This window comes from Lampetra planeri, chromosome 58, assembly GCF_965212315.1.
Source record: "Lampetra planeri chromosome 58, kcLamPlan1.2.h2, whole genome shotgun sequence".
NCBI lineage: Eukaryota > Metazoa > Chordata > Hyperoartia > Petromyzontiformes > Petromyzontidae > Lampetra > Lampetra planeri.
Genome location: NC_136164.1, coordinates 5,281,315 through 5,303,391, shown reverse-complemented (window position 1 = coordinate 5,303,391; position 22,077 = coordinate 5,281,315). Strand labels below are relative to the sequence as shown.

General features: G+C 49.5%; 1 protein-coding gene across 1 annotated transcript in view; it reads right to left on the bottom strand.

Annotated features, from left to right (window-relative positions):
- Nucleotides 1–2,291, bottom strand: part of LOC144735973 (peroxisomal acyl-coenzyme A oxidase 1-like) — a gene marked incomplete at its 3' end in the record, with an annotated part of 34,264 nt that extends 31,973 nt beyond the window's left edge. Inside the window, exon 1 of the mRNA XM_078618575.1 lies at nt 2,127–2,291. Within this exon, the coding sequence (XP_078474701.1) occupies nt 2,127–2,235 (109 nt within the window). The remainder of the gene's footprint in view (nt 1–2,126) is intronic.
- Between the last annotated feature and the right edge of the window lie 19,786 nt (nt 2,292–22,077).

Below are 22,077 nucleotides of genomic sequence, written 5' to 3'. Positions count from 1 at the left end.
GACTCAACCTCAGTGGCTCCGTGGCAGTGGGGGAGGGGGGTGGGGAATTCGACATTCCCATTCTGTGGACGAGTGCCTCTAAAAAGAATCTCACTGCACAAACGGGGCATTCATCTGGGAGTATCAATACAAACAAAGACCCCGTCTTCATCAAGAGGCGTGATCGATCCACTGCTGAAGGCCTCTCCGAGCCAGCGCTGTCTTACACCATCTAGAGATACAGCAGTCCACCAAGACACCGGCTTTTTAAATTTTCGCAGCAGCTTTTGGCTGGCCATCGAACGAAAGCGGTCAAATGTATCGCGCGCTTTCAGGTAGATGCACTTCTGGGGCCCGTCTGGAATGCTCTTCCTTCCGATATTAGGAAGTCACCGGGGGTAGTGCACCTTTAAATCGCCTAGATTGACCAAACTAATTTCTTTAGAACTGCTGCTTGTGTTAAGTTTTGTTGTCCCCACTCCCCGCACCTCCAATCAGCACGGTTGGCTACGTACGGTGCGAAAGAAGTTCAACGTACACAGACTCACACAGAGACCCACATACTCACACAGAGACCCACAGACTCCTACAGAGACCCACAGACTCAGAGACACACAGACTCACACAGAGACCCACGGACACATAGACCCACAGACTCACACAGAGACCCAGACTCACAAAGAGACCCACAGACTCACACAGAGACCCACAGACTCAGAGACCCATAGACTCACATCCAGACCCACATAGACTCACACAGAGACCCACAGACTCCTACAGAGACCCACAGACGCAGAGACACACAGACTCACACAGAGACCCACGGACACACAGACCCACAGACTCACACAGAGACCCAGACTCACAAAGAGACCCACAGACTCAGGAAGAGACCCATGGACTCACACAGAGACCCACAGACGCAGAAACCCATAGACTCACATCCAGACCCACATAGACTCACACAGAGACCCACAGACTCAGAGACACACAGACTCACACAGAGACCCACAGACTCAGGAAGAGACCCATGGACTCACACAGAGACCCACAGACGCAGAAACCCATAGTTTGTCTCCCCCCCAGCACCTCCGATTAGCACGGTCGGCTACGTACGGCGCGAAAGAAGTTAAACGTACAGTACATACATAGACACCTGTACTCGATGCGATTGAATAATCGTTCCATCTCCTCACCTCACGTCCCCTCGGCACCTGAGTTCCAATCCTTGGCCACCCACCACTCCATTGATGAAACTGGACCATCGTCCGCCAACCAGTCCCTTCAATCCGTTCGCACGCGCGTTCTGCCCAAACCCCACTCGCTACTTTGCTTGACACGATGTCATAACCCTATAACACTACTATGTCATATAACCCACGCGTTCGTTTGCCTGTCCGTGACCATCTGCACACCTTTATTCTAGATTTGAAGCTTTCGTGACTGCAAGGATTTTTCTGTAAAGTCACGTAGGTAAAACATAATAATAAATGAAAATACCTAAATTAAATCACGACGTTTCGGAGGCAACACAAGTCTCTCCGTCTTAAGGTGGGACCGTCACAGCCACATTTACTGTATCAAGTGAATTTACTGCATCGTTCATATTTTTGCCAAACGTTCATAATCGCAGGCTACGCATTGGACACCGAAGGAATCCGATGAGCTATAAAGCTCTTTCTTCACAGATGCCCGGTAGACTTCGTCATTTGGTTCCCCTCGCATGAGTTCCATCGTCGGGATCCTCGGTCAACCAGCGGTCATTCAACGGAAGCAGTCATGCGCATTCCACGTTACCTTGACGAGGTCCTGAATTTTCCACGGCTCGATCATCAGTAGTTTAAAGTCAAGGTGACCGCTTACTAAGTCGCACGCACGGCGTGTGAGACTCACACAATCGACTACAAACTAGACATCTCTGGCGGGGGGTGGGAAAGAACTTGATAGCTCATCGGATTCCTCCAGAAGAAATACAATATTCTGAAACGTCACAGACGGGTCCGAGGGGCTCGGCCTACTCGCGCCTACCGGCGAAAGCGTGACAATCCCGGCAGAGCAACTAGGCCTGAGAGGGGTCGGGGTACGAGAAGGTTCCTTGCCGGCTCGGCGTGTCGTTACGGGGTGTGGGGGAGGTTGGGCCGGCTCACCCATCTGCCGTCTCTTGGTGGTCCGCTCCTCCCCGCCATCGATGAAGACGGTGAGCTTCTCGATATCGAAGGAGGCGCCTTCGCGTTCTGAGCGCAGATCGGGATTCATGGCGGCTTCTGAACGACTCCGCTCGGCTCGCGGACTGACACTCGCTGGAAAGCTCCAGTGCGCATGCGCGGCGATCGGTATACCTTTATTTGAGCCACGTGTGTTGGTTGGTTGGTTGGGGTGGTGGAAAGTGAAGATGGAATAACTTTATTAGTGATGCAAACTCATAACGCCTACACAGTAGTGTATAGTGTAGTGTATAGTAGTTCAAGTTCATTGATTAGTTTTCCATGAATATGCTAAATTCCTCTTGATATGCACATTATTTTGTTAAGGCGCTCTTCTTTCACCTCCAACCCAGCTTATATATAAGCTCCAAGCTTGGCAGTGTCTCATTCTTCACCTGAAGACGGCTGCTTGCGTTGTAGCCGAAACGTCGTGAGAATTATTTTATTATGTTTTATTTTTATTATTTTATTACTTCCCTTCTACGTGACTTTACCGAAAGAACCAAGAAGATTCATGTATTAGGTATAGCCCTGTGAACCATTCGGCTCTTGAATCGGGTGCAACCGCAACAAACAAAAACAAAAACATGAACAAAAAACATCTTAAAGTGAATATGTGACTGAGTGCAAACAGAAAATCCAAGAAAAGACAGTAAATTATTGCAGAAAAAGCACCGTACACAAAAATCCCAGTGGGATACAAGTCAAACAACAACAACAACCACAAGACAACTTAAATTAAGACCATCAGTCTGACTCTGTACAACAACAAACAAACATGGCCAAACCAAAAAACTTATCGAACATCACCAAAATAAAGCCATAAAAGCAATGAAACAGTGGTCATAGGAACAATAAACGACGTAGTTTTACAATAAACGACGTAGTAGTGTAATGTGTAGTATTTAGTAGTGTAGTGTATAGTAGTGCATAGTGTCGTGTATAGTAGTGCAGTGTATAGTGTAGTGTATGTCTCGTATGCGTCTCTATGAGTCTATGTGTCTCGAATGGTTTACCATACAATCCATAGTTTGGGTGACATGGCCACATTCGCACTACTGGGGGCTTGTCTTCTTGGTTATTTCGGTAAAGTCACGTAGAAGGGAAGTAATAAAATAATAAAAATAAAAAAATAATACAATAATTCTCACGACGTTTCGATTTAAAGCTTTCGTGACTGCAGGGATTCATCTTCTTGGTTCTTTCGGTAAAGTCACGTAGAAGGGAAGTAATAAAATAATAAAAATAAAACATAGTAAAATAATTCTCACGACGTTTCGGCCACAACGCAAGCAGCCGTCCTCAGGTAAAGAACAGGTCTGTCGAGAAGACAGAGTCTGAATGAAACACTCCAGGCTATAGTCGCTCCAAGCCTGGAGTGTGTCATTCAGACTCTGTCTTCTCGACAGACCTGTTCTTCACCTGAGGACGGCTGCTTGCGTTGTGGCCGAAACGTCGTGAGAATTATTTTACTATGTTTTATTTTTATTATTTTATTATTTCCATTCTACGTGACTTTACCGAAAGAACCAAGAAGATGAATCCCTGCAGTCACGAAAGATGTCAATCGAAATTTACTGGGGGGCTTGTAGATGAACTTATTCACTGATGAAGGAGTTGATGGTTAAACCAACCGGTGTCTCCCAGGAATGTCAATGTCCCAATCATCCGACTCCACACCGCGATTCCGCCTAAAGCCACCCCTGGTCGCAATGACTCTCTGGGCCCACAATGCGGAGCCACAACCCCAGGGTTTAGAGAAGTGGTTCTTAACCTTTGCTGCAGCCTTGCACCCCTTTGGTGGTCAATCGTAAAAAACAATCATAATGTTAACAAATACATCGGGTTGCATGAAACAAAGTAAGTTGTATTTCGATTTAAAGCTTTCGTGACTGGAGGGATTCATCTTCTTGGTTCTTTCGGTAAAGTCACGTAGAAGGGAAATAATAAAATAATAAAAATCAAACATATACATTTTTTAATATTTTTGATTATATTTAATAATAAAATAATCAAAATAAAACATATAAAATTACTTATTTTATTTTATGATTTCCCTTCTACGTGACTTTACCGAAAGAACCAAGAAGATGAAAGTAAGTTGTACTTACGCGCCCATGCTTAATTAGTATTGTCGGTAGTTCATCTTCAATACAAAAAAATATTCGCACCCCCATAAAGGGCATTTCGCACCCCCACGGGGGGGTTGCGTGATGCACTCCAGCTTCAGAAGAACCCAAGGCCGTAATTATATTATATATTGGGGGGCACACATCTCCCCCAATATTCAAATATGCTCAAAATGTCCCCCCAAAATATATTGCTATAAAATAAATTTCTGTTTATATGATTGCGGTTATGGTTGTACTTTAATAATCCCGAATCTCTGCCATTACATACAATGAAACACGAAAAGGTAAAAAAGAAAAACACAGAAATGTAATACAATACACTATTAGACATTATTGTAAAAAAAAAAGTCCATCCCATATCTTCTTGGTTCTTTCGGTAAAGTCACGTAGAAGGGAAATAATAAAATAATCAAAGTAAAACATAATTAAATAATTCTCACGACGTTTCGGCCACAACGCAAGCAGCCGTCCTCAGGTGAAGAACAGGTCTGTCGGAAAGACAGCGTCTGAATGACAGCCCTGTTCTTCACCTGAGGACGACTTTACTGAAAGAACCAAGAAGATGAATCCCCGCAGTCACGAAAGCTTTACATCGAAATCCATCCTATATGTTCGTGAATTTTTCAAATATTTTAGGTCAGGAAATGGCAGGGAATGAGTTTTCAAATTGAGATTCTTTTTTTCTTTTGGGGGAGGACCCCCAGACCTCCTGTAAGATTTGGTCCCCCCCAATGTTGACTCCATGGCTACTGGCCTGAAGTAACCCCTGATTGCAACGGCTCGCTGGGTCCACAATACGGCGCCTCAACCCCCCCCCCCTTGTCTTCTTGGTTCTTTCGGTAAAGTCACGTAGAAGGGAAATAATAAAATAATACAAATAAAAGATTATACAATAATTCTCACGACGTTTCGGCCACAACGCAAGTAGCCGTCCTCAGGTGGAGAACAGGTCTATCGAGGAGACAGAGTTTGAATGACCTGAGGACGGCTACGTGCGTTGTGGCCGAAACGTCGTGAGAATTATTTTATTATATTTAATTTTTATTATTTTATTATTTCCCTTCTACGTGACTTTACCGAAATAACCAAGAAGATGAATCCCTGCAGTCACGAAAACTTTAAAATTATTTTATGTTTTATTTTTATTATTTTATTATTTCCCTTCTACGTGACTTTACCGAAATAACCAAGAAGATGAATCCCTGCAGTCACGAAAGCATTAAATCGAAATTTAACCCCCCTTGTGTTTAGATGAAATGAGCTCCAGACACACCAGGGGGACAGGGGAAGGAGTCTCTCGTTTGCGACGAGCAACCGCAACCTGGGTCACCAAACAATGACGAAAACAAAACAAAATAAAGTAGCGCAGCGACCAAGCACGTAAACATGCAGCAGAAGCCCTCTTAACGACGGTAATAAGTTCAACGAAACCGAGTCGGTCAGTGATCTGGCCGCTCAGGGATTCAAGTTCAAGTTTATGTATTAGGTATATAGAGCCCTGTGAGCCATTCGGCTCTTGAATCGGGTGCAACCGCAACAAACAAAAACATGAACAAAAAAACATCTTAAAGTGAATATGTGACTGAGTGCAAACAGAAAATCCAAGAAAAGACAGCAAAATATTGCAGAAAAAAACACCGTACACACCAACGCTGTGTGCAAAAATCCCAGTGGGATGCAAGTCAAACAACCAACAACAACAACCACAAGACAACTTAGATTTACTGTGTATCAAAACATATGTTTGTTCCTGGGTTGTAAGTGTTATTTTCTAATTGCTTATGCCTCAAAAGTACAGAAAATGGCTATTGGTCTCCACACACTTTGCTTTTGTGACCAGGACAGTGATATTTTGAAATTTCGATGAGAAAACGCGGTGTGTGCATTTGTGTCATTCTTTCACGTAAAGCCCTGGTCACAAAAACAAAGTTTGTGGGGAATAACAGCCATTTTAAAATTCTTTATATTAAGTTCGCTTGCTTGCTTGCTTGCTTAGGACCGTGCAAATCTTTCGGTCGTTTTTTAACCCACTTCCCGTGATCCAATCGAGCTGACATTTTCCACACAGACTCGTTGTGCGTGACAATTAATTTTCGTGAACATTTTTTCCCAAAATTTTACACTTTTTAGGACAAAAATATTATATTTAATTACCAATTGCTTAATGGTGCAATGCAATCATCTGACCCATAGGTGGCAGCCATCTCAAGCCAGAGGACGAGAGGACTCTAGCCGCCACGCATATAAAGGATTTATAGTGACAAACTTTGCTTTTACGGGTTATACTTATCTATACTTTCGAGGCATAAGCAATTATAAAATAACACTTACTACCCAGGAACAAACATCGTGTTACATATCGAATTATAGAAAATACACGTTAAAGGCTTAATTCGTTCCGATAGCGTTGCAAGCTACCCTTTTTCACCCTCCAAAAACTTTCTTTATAATATTTAAACAATAGACATTCACACGTAAAGATACTAACAACATTATGAACACGTAATATTAAAACAAACGTGGTTAATCAATGCAGTAATTAATATTTACTGTGCATACAACAGCCCCATTGTTAACAGGGGAATGGTCGGTAAGCGAACACATTGGTCTGTACGGAGGCAATACACTACTATACACTACACTATACACTACACTACTATACACTACACTATACACTACACTACTATATACTACACTATACACTGCACTACACACTACTATACACTATACTATACACTACACTATACACTACACTGTACACTACACTACTATACACTACACTATACACTACACTACTATACACTACACTACTATACACTACACTATACACTACACTACTATACACTACACTATACACTACACTACTATACACTACACTATACACCACACTACTATACACTACACTATACACTACACTACTATACACTATACTATACACTACACTACTATACACTACACTATACACTACACTATACACTACACTATACACTACACTATACACTACACTATACACTACACTATACACTACACTACTATACACTGCACTACTATACACTACACTATACACTACACTACTATACGCAACACTACTATACACTACACTATATACTACACTACTATACACTACACTATACACTACACTACACACTACACTACACACTACACTACACTATACACTACACTATACACTACACACTACACTACACTATACACTACACTATACACTACACACTACACTACACACTACACTATACACTACACTATACACTACACACTACACTACACTATACACTACACTATACACTACACTATACACTACACAACTATACACTACACTACTATACACTGCACTATACACTACACTACTATATACACAACACTACTATACACTACACTATACACTACACTACACTATACACAACACTACTATACACTACACTACTATAAACTAGGTATGTGGATGACACTTTTGTCATTTGGCCACAAGGCCTCCCAGCATTGAACCACTTCTTGGACCACATCAATTCCAGACACCCATCCATCATATTCACCATGGAAGTGGAGAAAGATGGCAAACTACCATTCTTAGATATTCTGTTGGAGAGGAGACCTGACGGATCCTTGGGACATTCTGTCTACAGGAAAGCCACCCACACAGATTCCTACTTGAAACCTGATTCCCACCACCACCCGCCTCAAAAGAATTCTCTCATCAAAACGTTATACCACAGAGCCCATGGCATTTCTGACCAACACCACCTGGCCGGTGAATTAAGACATGTACATCGGGCCCTCAGGATTAACGGATACTCTGACCGCACTATCCGCCAAGCTGTTTCTCCCACCATACAGAAACAGCCAAATGAGACTCATCCACCTAATCACCCTCCCACCTATTCACCCTCCCACCTATTCACCCAAAGACAAATATCCCATCTATCGGCTTAACAGACTGTAGGGGCAAGTGCTGTTAGCGAGTAGCGAGCACCTATGAAGGCCGGCACGGCACACGAGAGGGTGGGTGGCCAACACCACGCCCGACCGCCTTTGTCTCCTCAGTGGCGATGTGTACACCAGGTACTAATTTGAGGCTCAGTCTACCTAGGGGAGGAGGCCCAGGACCGGTACAGATAATCGTCACCGATGTTGGCCGTGAGCGGGAATCGAACTCGGGTTCGCCGGGTTCGTAGCCCAGCGTGCTAACCGCTGCCACTATCGCTCCCCATTCACCTATTCACCCACCTATTCACCACCACACATTCACCACCCACATATTCACCCACCGATCTCTTAACCGGCCCACCTATTCATCCACCCACCTATTCACCATCCACCTATTCACCCACCCACCTGTTCACCACCCACATATTCACCACCCACATATTCACCCACCGATCTTTTAACCGGCCCACCTATTCATCCACCCACCTATTCACCACCCACATATTCACAAAGGCAAAGATCCCCCGTATAGCCTTAACAGACTGTAGGGGCAAGTATATACTGTTAGCGAGCACCTATGATGGCCATCTATTGACTACCCACTTATTCACCCACCCTCCTATTCACCACCCACATATTTATCCACCCACCTCTAAATCGGCCCACATATTCACTCACCCACCCACCTGTGTGCTCGCCCAGCCACCTATAAACCGAACCCAACCCACACACCTATTCACCCACCCACCTATTCACCCGCCTATTCACCCACCCACCTATTCACCAACCTATTCACCCACCCACCTATTCACCCACCTATTCACCCACCCACCTATTCACCAACCTATTCACCCACCCACCTATTCACCCACCCACCTATTCACCAACCTATTCACCCACCCACCTATTCACCCACCCACCTATTCACCCACCCACCTATTCACCCACCCACCTATTCACCAACCTATTCACCCACCCACCTATTCACCCACCCACCTATTCACCCACCCACCTATTCACCCACCCACCTATTCACCAACCTATTCACCCACCCACCTATTCACCCACCCACCTATTCACCAACCTATTCACCCACCCACCTATTCACCCACCCACCTATTCACCCACCTATTCACCCACCCACCTATTCACCAACCTATTCACCCACCCACCTATTCACCCACCCACCTATTCACCAACCTATTCACCCACCCACCTATTCACCCACCTATTCACCCACCCACCTATTCACCCACCTATTCACCCACCCACCTATTCACCCACCCACCTATTCACCCACCCACCTATTCACCAACCTATTCACCCACCCACCTATTCACCAACCTATTCATCCATCCACCTATTCACCCACCTATTCACCCACCCACCTATTCACCCACCCGCCTATTCACCCACCCACCTATTCACCCACCTATTCACCCACCCACCTATTCACCAACCTATTCACCCACCCACCTATTCACCCACCCGCCTATTCACCCACCCACCTATTCACCCACCCAAATATTCACCCACCCACCTATTCACTACCCACATATGCAGCCACGCGAACTCGTAATCGGCCCGCCTATTCACTCACCCACCCGCCTGTTGACTCACCCATCCACCTGTAACCCACCCAACCCACCCACCTGTCACCCACCCAACCCACCCACCTGTTGACTCACCCACCCACCTGCAAACCCACCCAACCCACCCACCCAACCCACTCACCTGTTGACTCACCCACCCACCTGTAACCCACCCAACCCACCCACCTGTAACCCACCCAACCCACCCACCTGCAAACCCACCCAACCCACCCACCTGCAAACCCACCCAACCCACCCACCTGTAACCCACCCAACCCACCCACCTACAAACCCACCCAACCCACCCACCTGCAAACCCACCCAACCCACCCACCTGTAACCCACCCAACCCACCCACCTGTAACCCACCCAACCCACCCACCTACAAACCCACCCAACCCACCCACCTGTAACCCACCCAACCCACCCACCTACAAACCCACCCAACCCACCCACCTGTCACCCACCCAACCCACCCACCTACAAACCCACCCAACCCACCCACCTGTCACCCACCCAACCCACCCACCTGTAACCCACCCAACCCACCCACCTGTCACCCACCCAACCCACCCACCTGTAACCCACCCAACCCACCCACCTGTAACCCACCCAACCCACCCACCTGTCACCCACCCAACCCACCCACCTGCAAACCCACCCAACCCACTCACCTGCAAACCCACCCAACCCACCCACCTGTAACCCACCCAACCCACCCACCTGCAAACCCACCCAACCCACCCACCTGTCACCCACCCAACCCACCCACCTGCAAACCCACCCAACCCACCCACCTGTCACCCACCCAACCCACCCACCTGTCACCCACCCAACCCACCCACCTGCAAACCCACCCAACCCACCCACCTGTCACCCACCCAACCCACCCACCTGTCACCCACCCAACCCACCCACCTGTAAACCCACCCAACCCACCCACCTGTCACCCACCCAACCCACCCACCTGTCACCCACCCAACCCACCCACCTGTCACCCACCCAACCGACCCACCTGTCACCCACCCACCCCACCCACCTGTAAACCCACCCAACCCACCCACCTGTCACCCACCCAACCCACCCACCTGTCACCCACCCACCCCACCCACCTGTAAACCCACCCAACCCACCCACCTGTCACCCACCCAACCCACCCACCTGTCACCCACCCACCCCACCCACCTGTAAACCCACCCAACCCACCCACCTGTCACCCACCCACCCCACCCACCTGTCACCCACCCACCCCACCCACCTGTAAACCCACCCAACCCACCCACCTGTCACCCACCCAACCCACCCACCTGTCACCCACCCAACCCACCCACCTACAAACCCACCCAACCCACCCACCTGTCACCCACCCAACCCACCCACCTGTCACCCACCCAACCCACCCACCTGTCACCCACCCAACCGACCCACCTGTCACCCACCCAACCCACCCACCTGTCACCCACCCAACCGACCCACCTGTCACCCACCCACCCCACCCACCTGTAAACCCACCCAACCCACCCACCTGTCACCCACCCAACCCACCCACCTGTCACCCACCCAACCCACCCACCTGTCACCCACCCAACCGACCCACCTGTCACCCACCCACCCCACCCACCTGTAAACCCACCCAACCCACCCACCTGTCACCCACCCACCCCACCCACCTGTCACCCACCCAACCCACCCACCTGTCACCCACCCAACCCACCCACCTGTCACCCACCCAACCGACCCACCTGTCACCCACCCACCCCACCCACCTGTAAACCCACCCAACCCACCCACCTGTCACCCACCCAACCCACCCACCTGTCACCCACCCAACCCACCCACCTGTCACCCACCCAACCGACCCACCTGTCACCCACCCACCCCACCCACCTGTAAACCCACCCAACCCACCCACCTGTCACCCACCCACCCCACCCACCTGTCACCCACCCAACCCACCCACCTGTAAACCCACCCAACCCACCCACCTGTCACCCACCCACCCCACCCACCTGTCACCCACCCACCCCACCCACCTGTCACCCACCCACCCCACCCACCTGTCACCCACCCACCCCACCCACCTGTAAACCCACCCAACCCACCCACCTGTCACCCACCCACCCCACCCACCTGTCACCCACCCAACCCACCCACCTGTAAACCCACCCAACCCACCCACCTGTCACCCACCCACCCCACCCACCTGTCACCCACCCAACCCACCCACCTGTCACCCACCCAACCGACCCACCTGTCACCCACCCACCCCACCCACCTGTAAACCCACCCAACCCACCCACCTGTCACCCACCCACCCCACCCACCTGTCACCCACCCACCCCACCCACCTGTCACCCACCCAACCCACCCACCTGTCACCCACCCACCCCACCCACCTGTCACCCACCCACCCCACCCACCTGTCACCCACCCACCCCACCCACCTGTCACCCACCCAACCCACCCACCTACAAACCCACCCAACCCACCCACCTGTAAACCCACCCAACCCACCCACCTGTCACCCACCCAACCCACCCACCTGTAAACCCACCCAACCCACCCACCTGTCACCCACCCAACCCACCCACCTACAAACCCACCCAACCCACCCACCTGTAAACCCACCCAACCCACCCACCTGTCACCCACCCAACCCCCCCACCTGCAAACCCACCCAACCCACCCACCTGTCACCCACCCACCCCACCCACCTGTCACCCACCCAACCCACCCACCTACAAACCCACCCAACCCACCCACCTGTCACCCACCCAACCCCCCCACCTGCAAACCCACCCAACCCACCCACCTGTCACCCACCCAACCCCCCCACCTGCAAACCCACCCAACCCACCCACCTACAAACCCACCCAACCCACCCACCTGCAAACCCACCCAACCCACCCACCTACAAACCCACCCAACCCACCCACCTACAAACCCACCCAACCCACCCACCTGTAAACCCACCCAACCCACCCACCTACAAACCCACCCAACCCACCCACCTGTCACCCACCCAACCCACCCACCTGCAAACCCACCCAACCCACCCACCTACAAACCCACCCAACCCACCCACCTACAAACCCACCCAACCCACCCACCTACAAACCCACCCAACCCACCCACCTGCAAACCCACCCAACCCACCCACCTGCAAACCCACCCAACCCACCCACCTACAAACCCACCCAACCCCCCCACCTGCAAACCCACCCAACCCACCCACCTACAAACCCACCCAACCCACCCACCTACAAACCCACCCAACCCACCCACCTGCAAACCCACCCAACCCACCCACCTGCAAACCCACCCAACCCACCCACCTGTTGACTCACCCACCCACCTGCAAACCCACCCAACCCACCCACCTACAAACCCACCCAACCCACCCACCTACAAACCCACCCAACCCACCCACCTGCAAACCCACCCAACCCACCCACCTGCAAACCCACCCAACCCACCCACCTACAAACCCACCCAACCCACCCACCTGCAAACCCACCCAACCCACCCACCTGTTGACTCACCCACCCACCTGCAAACCCACCCAACCCACCCACCTGCAAACCCACCCAACCCACCCACCTGTTGACTCACCCAACCCACCCACCTACAAACCCACCCAACCCACCCACCTGTTGACTCACCCAACCCACCCACCTGTTGACTCACCCAACCCACCCACCTACAAACCCACCCAACCCACCCACCTGTTGACTCACCCAACCCACCCACCTGTTGACTCACCCAACCCACCCACCTACAAACCCACCCAACCCACCCACCTACAAACCCACCCAACCCACCCACCTACAAACCCACCCAACCCCCCCACCTGCAAACCCACCCAACCCACCCACCTACAAACCCACCCAACCCCCCCACCTGCAAACCCACCCAACCCACCCACCTGTTGACTCACCCACCCACCTGCAAACCGACCCAACCCACCCACCTGTTGACTCACCCACCCACCTGCAAACCGACCCAACCCACCCACCTGTAACCCACCCAACCCACTCACCTGCAAACCCACCCGACCCACCCGACCCACCCACCAGGCTAATTCATCCAACACCGCTCGGCCACTCCCTGCAGACGCGCAGGGCGGCAGCTACAAAAGCCCTCGACTCGCATTCCCACCATCACACAGAAGCCAGCACCGTCAACGCAGCACCGGCTGACACACCCAGTGTAGCTGCATTGACGAGTACGGCTGACAAGAGCTGACATAGCCCGCGCGGACGGTGCAAACGACCTGTCCCAGCCACAACTGACACAGCGAGTACAGCTGACAACACACCGGACAATCGGCACAGCCGACAGAGACAGGCAGCAGAGTCAAGGTGTGAAGCCACCACAGCCAGCAAAAGACTGGCGCAGGTAACACAGCTGACACAGCAGACGCAAGCCAACGACAGCTACACACAGCCGGCAAAGACGAACACAGCCACCGTCACAGTCGCAAACCAGCCAACACATCACGGCTGCCACATCTGACACAGCCAGCATCGCAAACACAGCACAGCTTCACGACGATGCTGTCCGCCCGCGATGACGACGACGACGCCGCTGCTTCTGCTCCGTCGAAGATGATCGACGGCACCGCCGGTGGCGTCAATGACGACGACGACGACGCCGACGATGATCAAGACGACACCGGCGGCTTGAGCGACCTCGTGGAGCGAGCCGTGAGCAGCCTGGACCCTTCCTCCGTCAACTTCAGCGCCCTCGGCTCCGTCCTCCGCGCTCTCGTGAAGTCGCAGCACCTGACGTCGCACGTGGTGGTTCCCGCGGGGGCACGTGACCCCCCCGCCGCCGCGGCCGGCGGCTTGCGCCAATCGCGTGTCTGCCGAGTTGAACCTCGTCTCGGGGAGAGGCTCGCTCGGGTGGAGGAGGCTCTGGGGAGGCTGCTGGAGGCTTCCGTCGGAGCGGACGCGATGCTGGACGGACGCGCGGCTCCGTCGTCGGTCGGCGAGATGTGGAAGTTGACGCAGGTGACGAAGAGGGCCGAGGCCAACGCGGAAGGCGTGGAGAAGGTACGGACGGGGGGGTCACGGGGTCACGGTGGTGGTGCCGTGATGGTGCGTGCGCGTTCATCTTCGTTCTCGTAGCCGCGTGTTGGTTACAGTCAGGTGTATCACCAGGGCTAGGGTCGGGGTTAGCCTGTGGTCATGGTTACAGTCAGGGGCATCACCAGGGTCAGGGTTACCTGTGGTCGTGGTTACAGTCAGGGGCATCACCAGGGCTAGGATCAAGGTTACCCGTGGTCATGGTTACAGTCAGGGGTATCACCAGGGCTAGGGTCAGGGTTACCTGTGGTCATGGTTACAGTCAGGGGCATCACCAGGGCTAGGGTCAGGGTTACCTGTGGTCATGGTTACAGTCAAGGGGTATCACCAGGGCTAGGGTCGGGGTTACCCGTGGTCATGGTTACAGTCAGGGGCATCACCAGGGCTAGGGTCAAGGTTACCCGTGGTCATGGTTACAGTCAGGGGCATCACCAGAGCTAGGGTCAGGGTTACCTGTGGTCATGGTTACAGTCAGGGGCATCACCAGGGCTAGGGTCAGGGTTACCTGTGGTCATGGTTACAGTCAAGGGGTATCACCAGGGCTAGGGTCGGGGTTACCCGTGGTCATGGTTACAGTCAGGGGCATCACCAGGGCTAGGGTCAAGGTTACCCGTGGTCATGGTTACAGTCAGGGGCATCACCAGAGCTAGGGTCGGGGTTACCCGTGGTCATGGTTACAGACAGGGGTATCACCAGGGCTAGGGTCAGGGTTACCCGTGGTCATGGTTACAGTCAGGGGTATCACCAGGGCTAGGGTCAAGGTTACCCGTGGTCATGGTTACAGTCAGGGGTATCACCAGGGCTAGGGTCAGGGTTACCCGTGGTCATGGTTACAGTCAGGGGCATCACCAGGGCTAGGGTCAAGGTTACCCGTGGTCATGGTTACAGTCAGGGGCATCACCAGGGCTAGGGTCGGGGTTACCTGTGGTCATGGTTACAGACAGGGGTATCACCAGGGCTAGGGTCAGGGTTACTCGTGGTCATGGTTACAGTCACGGGTATCACCAGGGCTAGGGTCAGGGTCACCCGTAGTCATGGTTACAGTCGGGGGTATCACCAGGGCTAGGGTCAGGGTTACTCGTGGTCATGGTTACAGTCACGGGTATCACCAGGGATAGGGTCAGGGTTACCCGTAGTCATGGTTACAGTCGGGGGTATCACCAGGGCTAGGGTCAGGGTTACTCGTGGTCATGGTTACAGTCAGGGGTATCACCAGGGATAGGGTCAGGGTTACCTGTAGTCATAGTTACAGTCAGGGGCATTACCAGGGCTAGGGTCGGGGTTACCTGTAGTCATGGTTATAGTCAGGGTCATCACCAGGGCTAGGGTCAGGGTTACCTGTAGCCATGGTTACAGTCAGGGTTATCACCAGGGCTAGATTTCAGGCTTAAAGTCAGGGTTAGTATTGGGGCTTGAGTAAGGGCCTAAGGTCAGGACCATAGTCTTGAGTTGGACACGGCTGGTGTCAGGGATAGATTCGGGAGAAGATTCGGGGCTCTCTTTAGTCTACACGAGTCTCAAGTGTAGTCCTGCTCAACTATAATAAAGGAATAATTTTTTTTTATGAAAACGACATCATCCATAGAGCAATTTGCGGAAGGCGTCAACGCGCTTGAGATGTAGGTTAAGTTAAGGAGAGAACTCCCTGTGTACGAGGAAGAAACACATTTTTAAACTAAACTATGTTTTTTCTTTTTACCAGGTAAGGTCCACTGAGCTGTCTAGGTTTGTTTTCAGAAGCGACCTGGCGATCACGAACCATAGCTCAACCGGAGCAGTGGCTTAGCACGAGGACATTCATAGCAGCCAACAACTCTGAATGCGCGATGTCGATTCTAAATGTGGAGGGGGGAAAAACCGGAGGACCCGGAGAAAAATGCGCGCGACCACGGGAGAAGAGAGAGAGGGAGAGAGACACGCAAACTCCAAATATACAGCAGCAGGTTTCAGGGTCGGGATTGACTCCACGACCTCCTGCACACCAGGCGAGGTAGTTAACATCTCCTAGCCACCGTGATGATGATGAGAGAGAGAGACACGCAAACTTCAAATCTTCAGCAGCAGGCGTCAGGGTCGGGATCGAACCCAAGACCTCCTGTACACCAGGCGAGGTAGTTAACATCTCCTAGCCACCGTGATGATGATGAGAGAGAGAGACACGCAAATTCCAAATCTTCAGCAGCAGGCGTCAGGGTCGGGATCGAACCCAAGACCTCCTGTACACCAGGCGAGGTAGTTAACATCTCCTAGCCACCGTGATTATGATGAGAGAGAGAGACACGCAAACTCCAAATATACAGCAGCAGGTGTCAGGGTCGGGATCGAACCTAAGACCTCCTGTATACCAGGCGAGATAGTTAACATCTCCTAGCCACCGTGATTATGATGAGAGAGAGAGAAACACGCAAACTCTAAATATACAGCAGCAGGCGTCGGGGTTCGGGATTGACTCCACGACCTCCTGTACACCAGGCGAGGTAGTTAACATCCCCTAGCCACCGTGATGATGATGAGAGAGAGAGAGACACGCAAATTCCAAATATACAGCAACAGGCGTCAGGGTCGGGATAGAACCCACGACCTCCTGTACACCAGGCGAGATAATTAACATCTCCTAGCCACCGTGTCTCCTTGTGTGAGCCCCAGATAAACCTCCAGCCTGTTCCCCGTGGCTTTCAGGGTGACCAGCCATGCGGAACAGGGCACTATCGCGCACTGAACACTGGGGCCCATCAATACGCGTGGCGTCATCACAGATGAATTCATCTCCCTCCCCGAGTGCTCTCGGAGTCTGCCCTGGATGTGAGATAGTGGAAACCTCTGTTGGAACCTCGGCTTGATACAGAAAAAGTGGCCAGTGGTGTAGTAACTACATTATCAGCGGTGTAGTAACTACGTCATCAGTGGTGTAGTAACTACATGATCAGTGGTGTAGTAATTACATTATCAGCGGTGTAGTAACTACGTCATCAGTGGTGTAGTAACTACATGATCAGTGGTGTAGTAATTACATTATCAGTGGTGTAGTAACTACATTATCAGTGGTGTAGTAACTACATTATCAGTGGTGTAGTAACTACATTATCAGTGGTGTAGTAACTATATTATCAGTGGTGTAGTAACTACATTATCAGTTGTGTAGTAACTACATTATCAGTGGTGTAGTAACTACATTATCAGTGGTGTAGTAACTACATTATCAGTGGTGTAGTAACTAAATGATCAGTGGCGTAGTAACTACATTATCAGTGGTGTAGTAACTACATTATCAGTGGTGTAGTAACTACATTATCAGTGGCGTAGTAACTACATTATCAGTGGTGTAGTAACTACATTATCAGTGGTGTAGTAACTACATTATCAGTGGTGTAGTAACTACATTATCAGTGGTGTAGTAACTACATTATCAGTTGTGTAGTAACTACGTTATCAGTGGCGTAGTAACTACATTATCAGTGGCGTAGTAACTACATTATCAGTTGTGTAGTAACTACATTATCAGTTGTGTAGTAACTACATTATCAGTGGTGTAGTAATTACATTATCAGTGGTGTAGTAACTACATTATCAGTGGTGTAGTAACTACATTATCAGTGGTGTAGTAACTACATTATCAGTGGTGTAGTAACTATATTATCAGTGGTGTAGTAACTACATTATCAGTTGTGTAGTAACTACATTATCAGTGGTGTAGTAACTACATTATCAGTGGTGTAGTAACTACATTATCAGTGGTGTAGTAACTAAATGATCAGTGGCGTAGTAACTACATTATCAGTGGTGTAGTAACTACATTATCAGTGGTGTAGTAACTACATTATCAGTGGCGTAGTAACTACATTATCAGTGGTGTAGTAACTACATTATCAGTGGTGTAGTAACTACATTATCAGTGGTGTAGTAACTACATTATCAGTGGTGTAGTAACTACATTATCAGTTGTGTAGTAACTATGTTATCAGTGGCGTAGTAACTACGTTATCAGTGGCGTAGTAACTACATTATCAGTGGCGTAGTAACTACATTATCAGTTGTGTAGTAACTACATTATCAGTTGTGTAGTAACTACATTATCAGTGGTGTAGTAACTACATTATCAGTGGCGTAGTAACTACATTATCAGTTGTGTAGTAACTACATTATCAGTTGTGTAGTAACTACATTATCAGTGGTGTAGTAACTACATTATCAGCGGTGTAGTAACTACATTATCAGTGGTGTAGTAACTAAATGATCAGTGGCGTAGTAACTACATTATCAGTGGTGTAGTAACTACATTATCAGTTGTGTAGTAACTACGTTATCAGTGGCGTAGTAACTACATTATCAGTGGCGTAGTAACTACATTATCAGTGGTGTAGTAACTACATTATCAGTGGCATAGTAACTACATTATCAGCGGCGTAGTAACTACATTATCAGTGGTGTAGTAAACTACGTCATCAGTGGTGTAGTAACTACATTATCAGTGGTGTAGTAACTACGTCATCAGTGGTGTAGTAAACTACGTCATCAGTGACGTAGTAACTACATTATCAGTGGCATAGTAACTACATTATCAGTGGTGTAGTAACTACATTATCAGTGGCATAGTAACTACATTATCAGTGGTGTAGTAATCTACATTATCAGTGGTGTAGTAACTACATTATCAGTGGTGTAGTAAACTACGTCATCAGTGGTGTAGTAACTACGTCATCAGTGGTGCAGTACCTACGTCATCAGTGGTGTAGTAGCTACGTCATCAGTGGTGTAGTAACTACGTCATCAGTGGTGTAGTAACTACATTATCAGTGGTGTAGTAACTACGTCATCAGTGGTGTAGTAACTACATTATCAGTGGTGTAGTAACTACATTATCAGTGGTGTAGTAACTACATTATCAGTGGTGTAGTAACTACGTCATCAGTGGTGTAGTAACTACATTATCAGTGGCATAGTAACTACATTATCAGTGGTGTAGTAACTACATTATCAGTGGTGTAGTAACTACGTCATCAGTGGTGTAGTAAACTACGTCATCAGTGGCGTGACCCGTGTCCCTCCCGTCTGTGCGTGGCCTCACCTCACAGGCAATGTCGCTGCTGGGGACCCTCGTGGAGGAGATGAGATCCGTGCGTTCGTGGCGCGATTCACTCCGCGGCGAGGTGGCGCACCTTCTCCGGCTGCTGCAGGCGGTGAGCCGAGAACAAACTCTCATTCGTTCAGTCGTTCGGTCATTCGGTCATTCCTCGATTCATCCATGCCCTCGTTCCTTCAGCCATTGATGCACATTCGTTCATTGATTCAGCCGTTGGTCACGCGGTCGTTCACATCGTGCCGTGCATTCATTCATTCAGCCATTGGTTGTTTATTCACTCAGCCATCGGTTTAATAATTTAGTCAGCCATTGGTTATTCACTCACTCAGCCATTGGTTATTCACTCACTCAGACATTGGCTTAATCATTTTTTCAGCCGTTCTTTCATTCAGTCAGCCATGCAGTCGATTTGCTAATTAAAATTGTAAGCGATTAATTCAATAAATCAATTCAGTCATATTTTCATTGCAATATTCAGCCAGTAACTCAACCATGAACTCAGCGAATCAGTCATAGATTTAGTCATCCATTCGCCCATGCATTCATCATTTCAGCCATTTATTCATTCAGCCATTGGTTATTCACTCACTCACTCAGACATTGGTTTAATCATTTTTCAACCGTTCTTTCATTCAGTCAGCCATGCAGTCGATTTGCTAATTAAAATTGTAAGCGATTAATTCAATAAATCAATTCAGTCATTCTTTAATTGGAATATTCAGCCAGTAACTCAAACATTAACTCAGCGAATCAGTCATAGATTTCGTCATCCATTCGTCCATGCATTCATCATTTTAGCTATTTATTCATTCAGCCATTGGTTATTCACTCACTCAGCCATTAGTTTAATTATTTATTCAGCCGTTCTTTCATTCAGTCAGCCATGCAGTCGATTTGCTCATTCACATTCTAAGCGATTAATTCAATAAATCAATGCAGTCATCTTTTTATTGGAATATTCAGTCAGTAACTCAACCATGAACTCAGTGAATCAGTCATAGATTTAGTCATCCATTCGCCCATGCATTCATCATTTCAGCCATTTATTTATTCAGTCACTCATCCACTCAGTTCAATAGCTCGTTGAGTCATGCACTGAGGCATTCGCTCAGTCATCCATGCGATCAATAATCAATTCATATCTACTATAATATCCCAGGGAACGGCTGTCCTTAATGCTTGTGACGTCACTCCACATCGACCAGCTGCCCTCATTAATATTCATGAGCAGGTGACGTCACGAAAGCTCCAAATTAAGTTTGCGAGTTCATTCAGACGCTGTCGCTTCGACAGACCTGTTCTCCACCTGAAGACGGCTGCTTGCGTTGTGGCCGAAACGTCGTGAGAATTATTTTATTATGTTTTATTTTTATTATTTTATTATTTCCATTCTACGTCGTGAGAATTATTTTATTATGTTTTATATTTTTATTATTTTATTATTTCCATTCTACGTCGTGAGAATTATTTTATGGTTTATTTTTATTATTTTATTACTTCCCTTCTACGTGACTTTACCGAAAGAACCAAGAAGACGAGTTCAAGATGTTCAAGGCACGTACAGAGTTGGCGTTGTGCCAAGCAATGGACCCAGCTGACAGCTGATTTTAGCTTCTGCGCGTGTAGGATTCGAGGAGCGGTGGCGCAGCAATTAGCGCTGCACTGCGCTACGATCCCAGCGAGCCCGGGTTCGATTCCCGCTTAAAGGACAAGATCAGTGATGGTTATCTAAACCGGGTTTGGGCCTCGCCTAGGGTGACTCAGCCTCAAATGAGTACCACCTGCGGTGTAGTCCTGGCCACGCGCCCTCTCGTGTGCCGTTCTTGGTGGAGGCTATCCGGGGAATCTTTGTCTTTTGTGTTGACTCACCGCCTTGTACCGACGCGTAACCACTCACCTAACAGCGACACCAGCGTGCGCTTCAGCGTGCGCTATTGAATGGCTTTAATTTGGATAGTCATCTTAGATGCGGCTGCTTTGGGAGTGGTGATGGTGGTGGCGGTGGTGGGGTCGGTGGTGGCGGTGGTGGCACTGGCGGTGGTGGCAGTGGTGGTGGTGGTG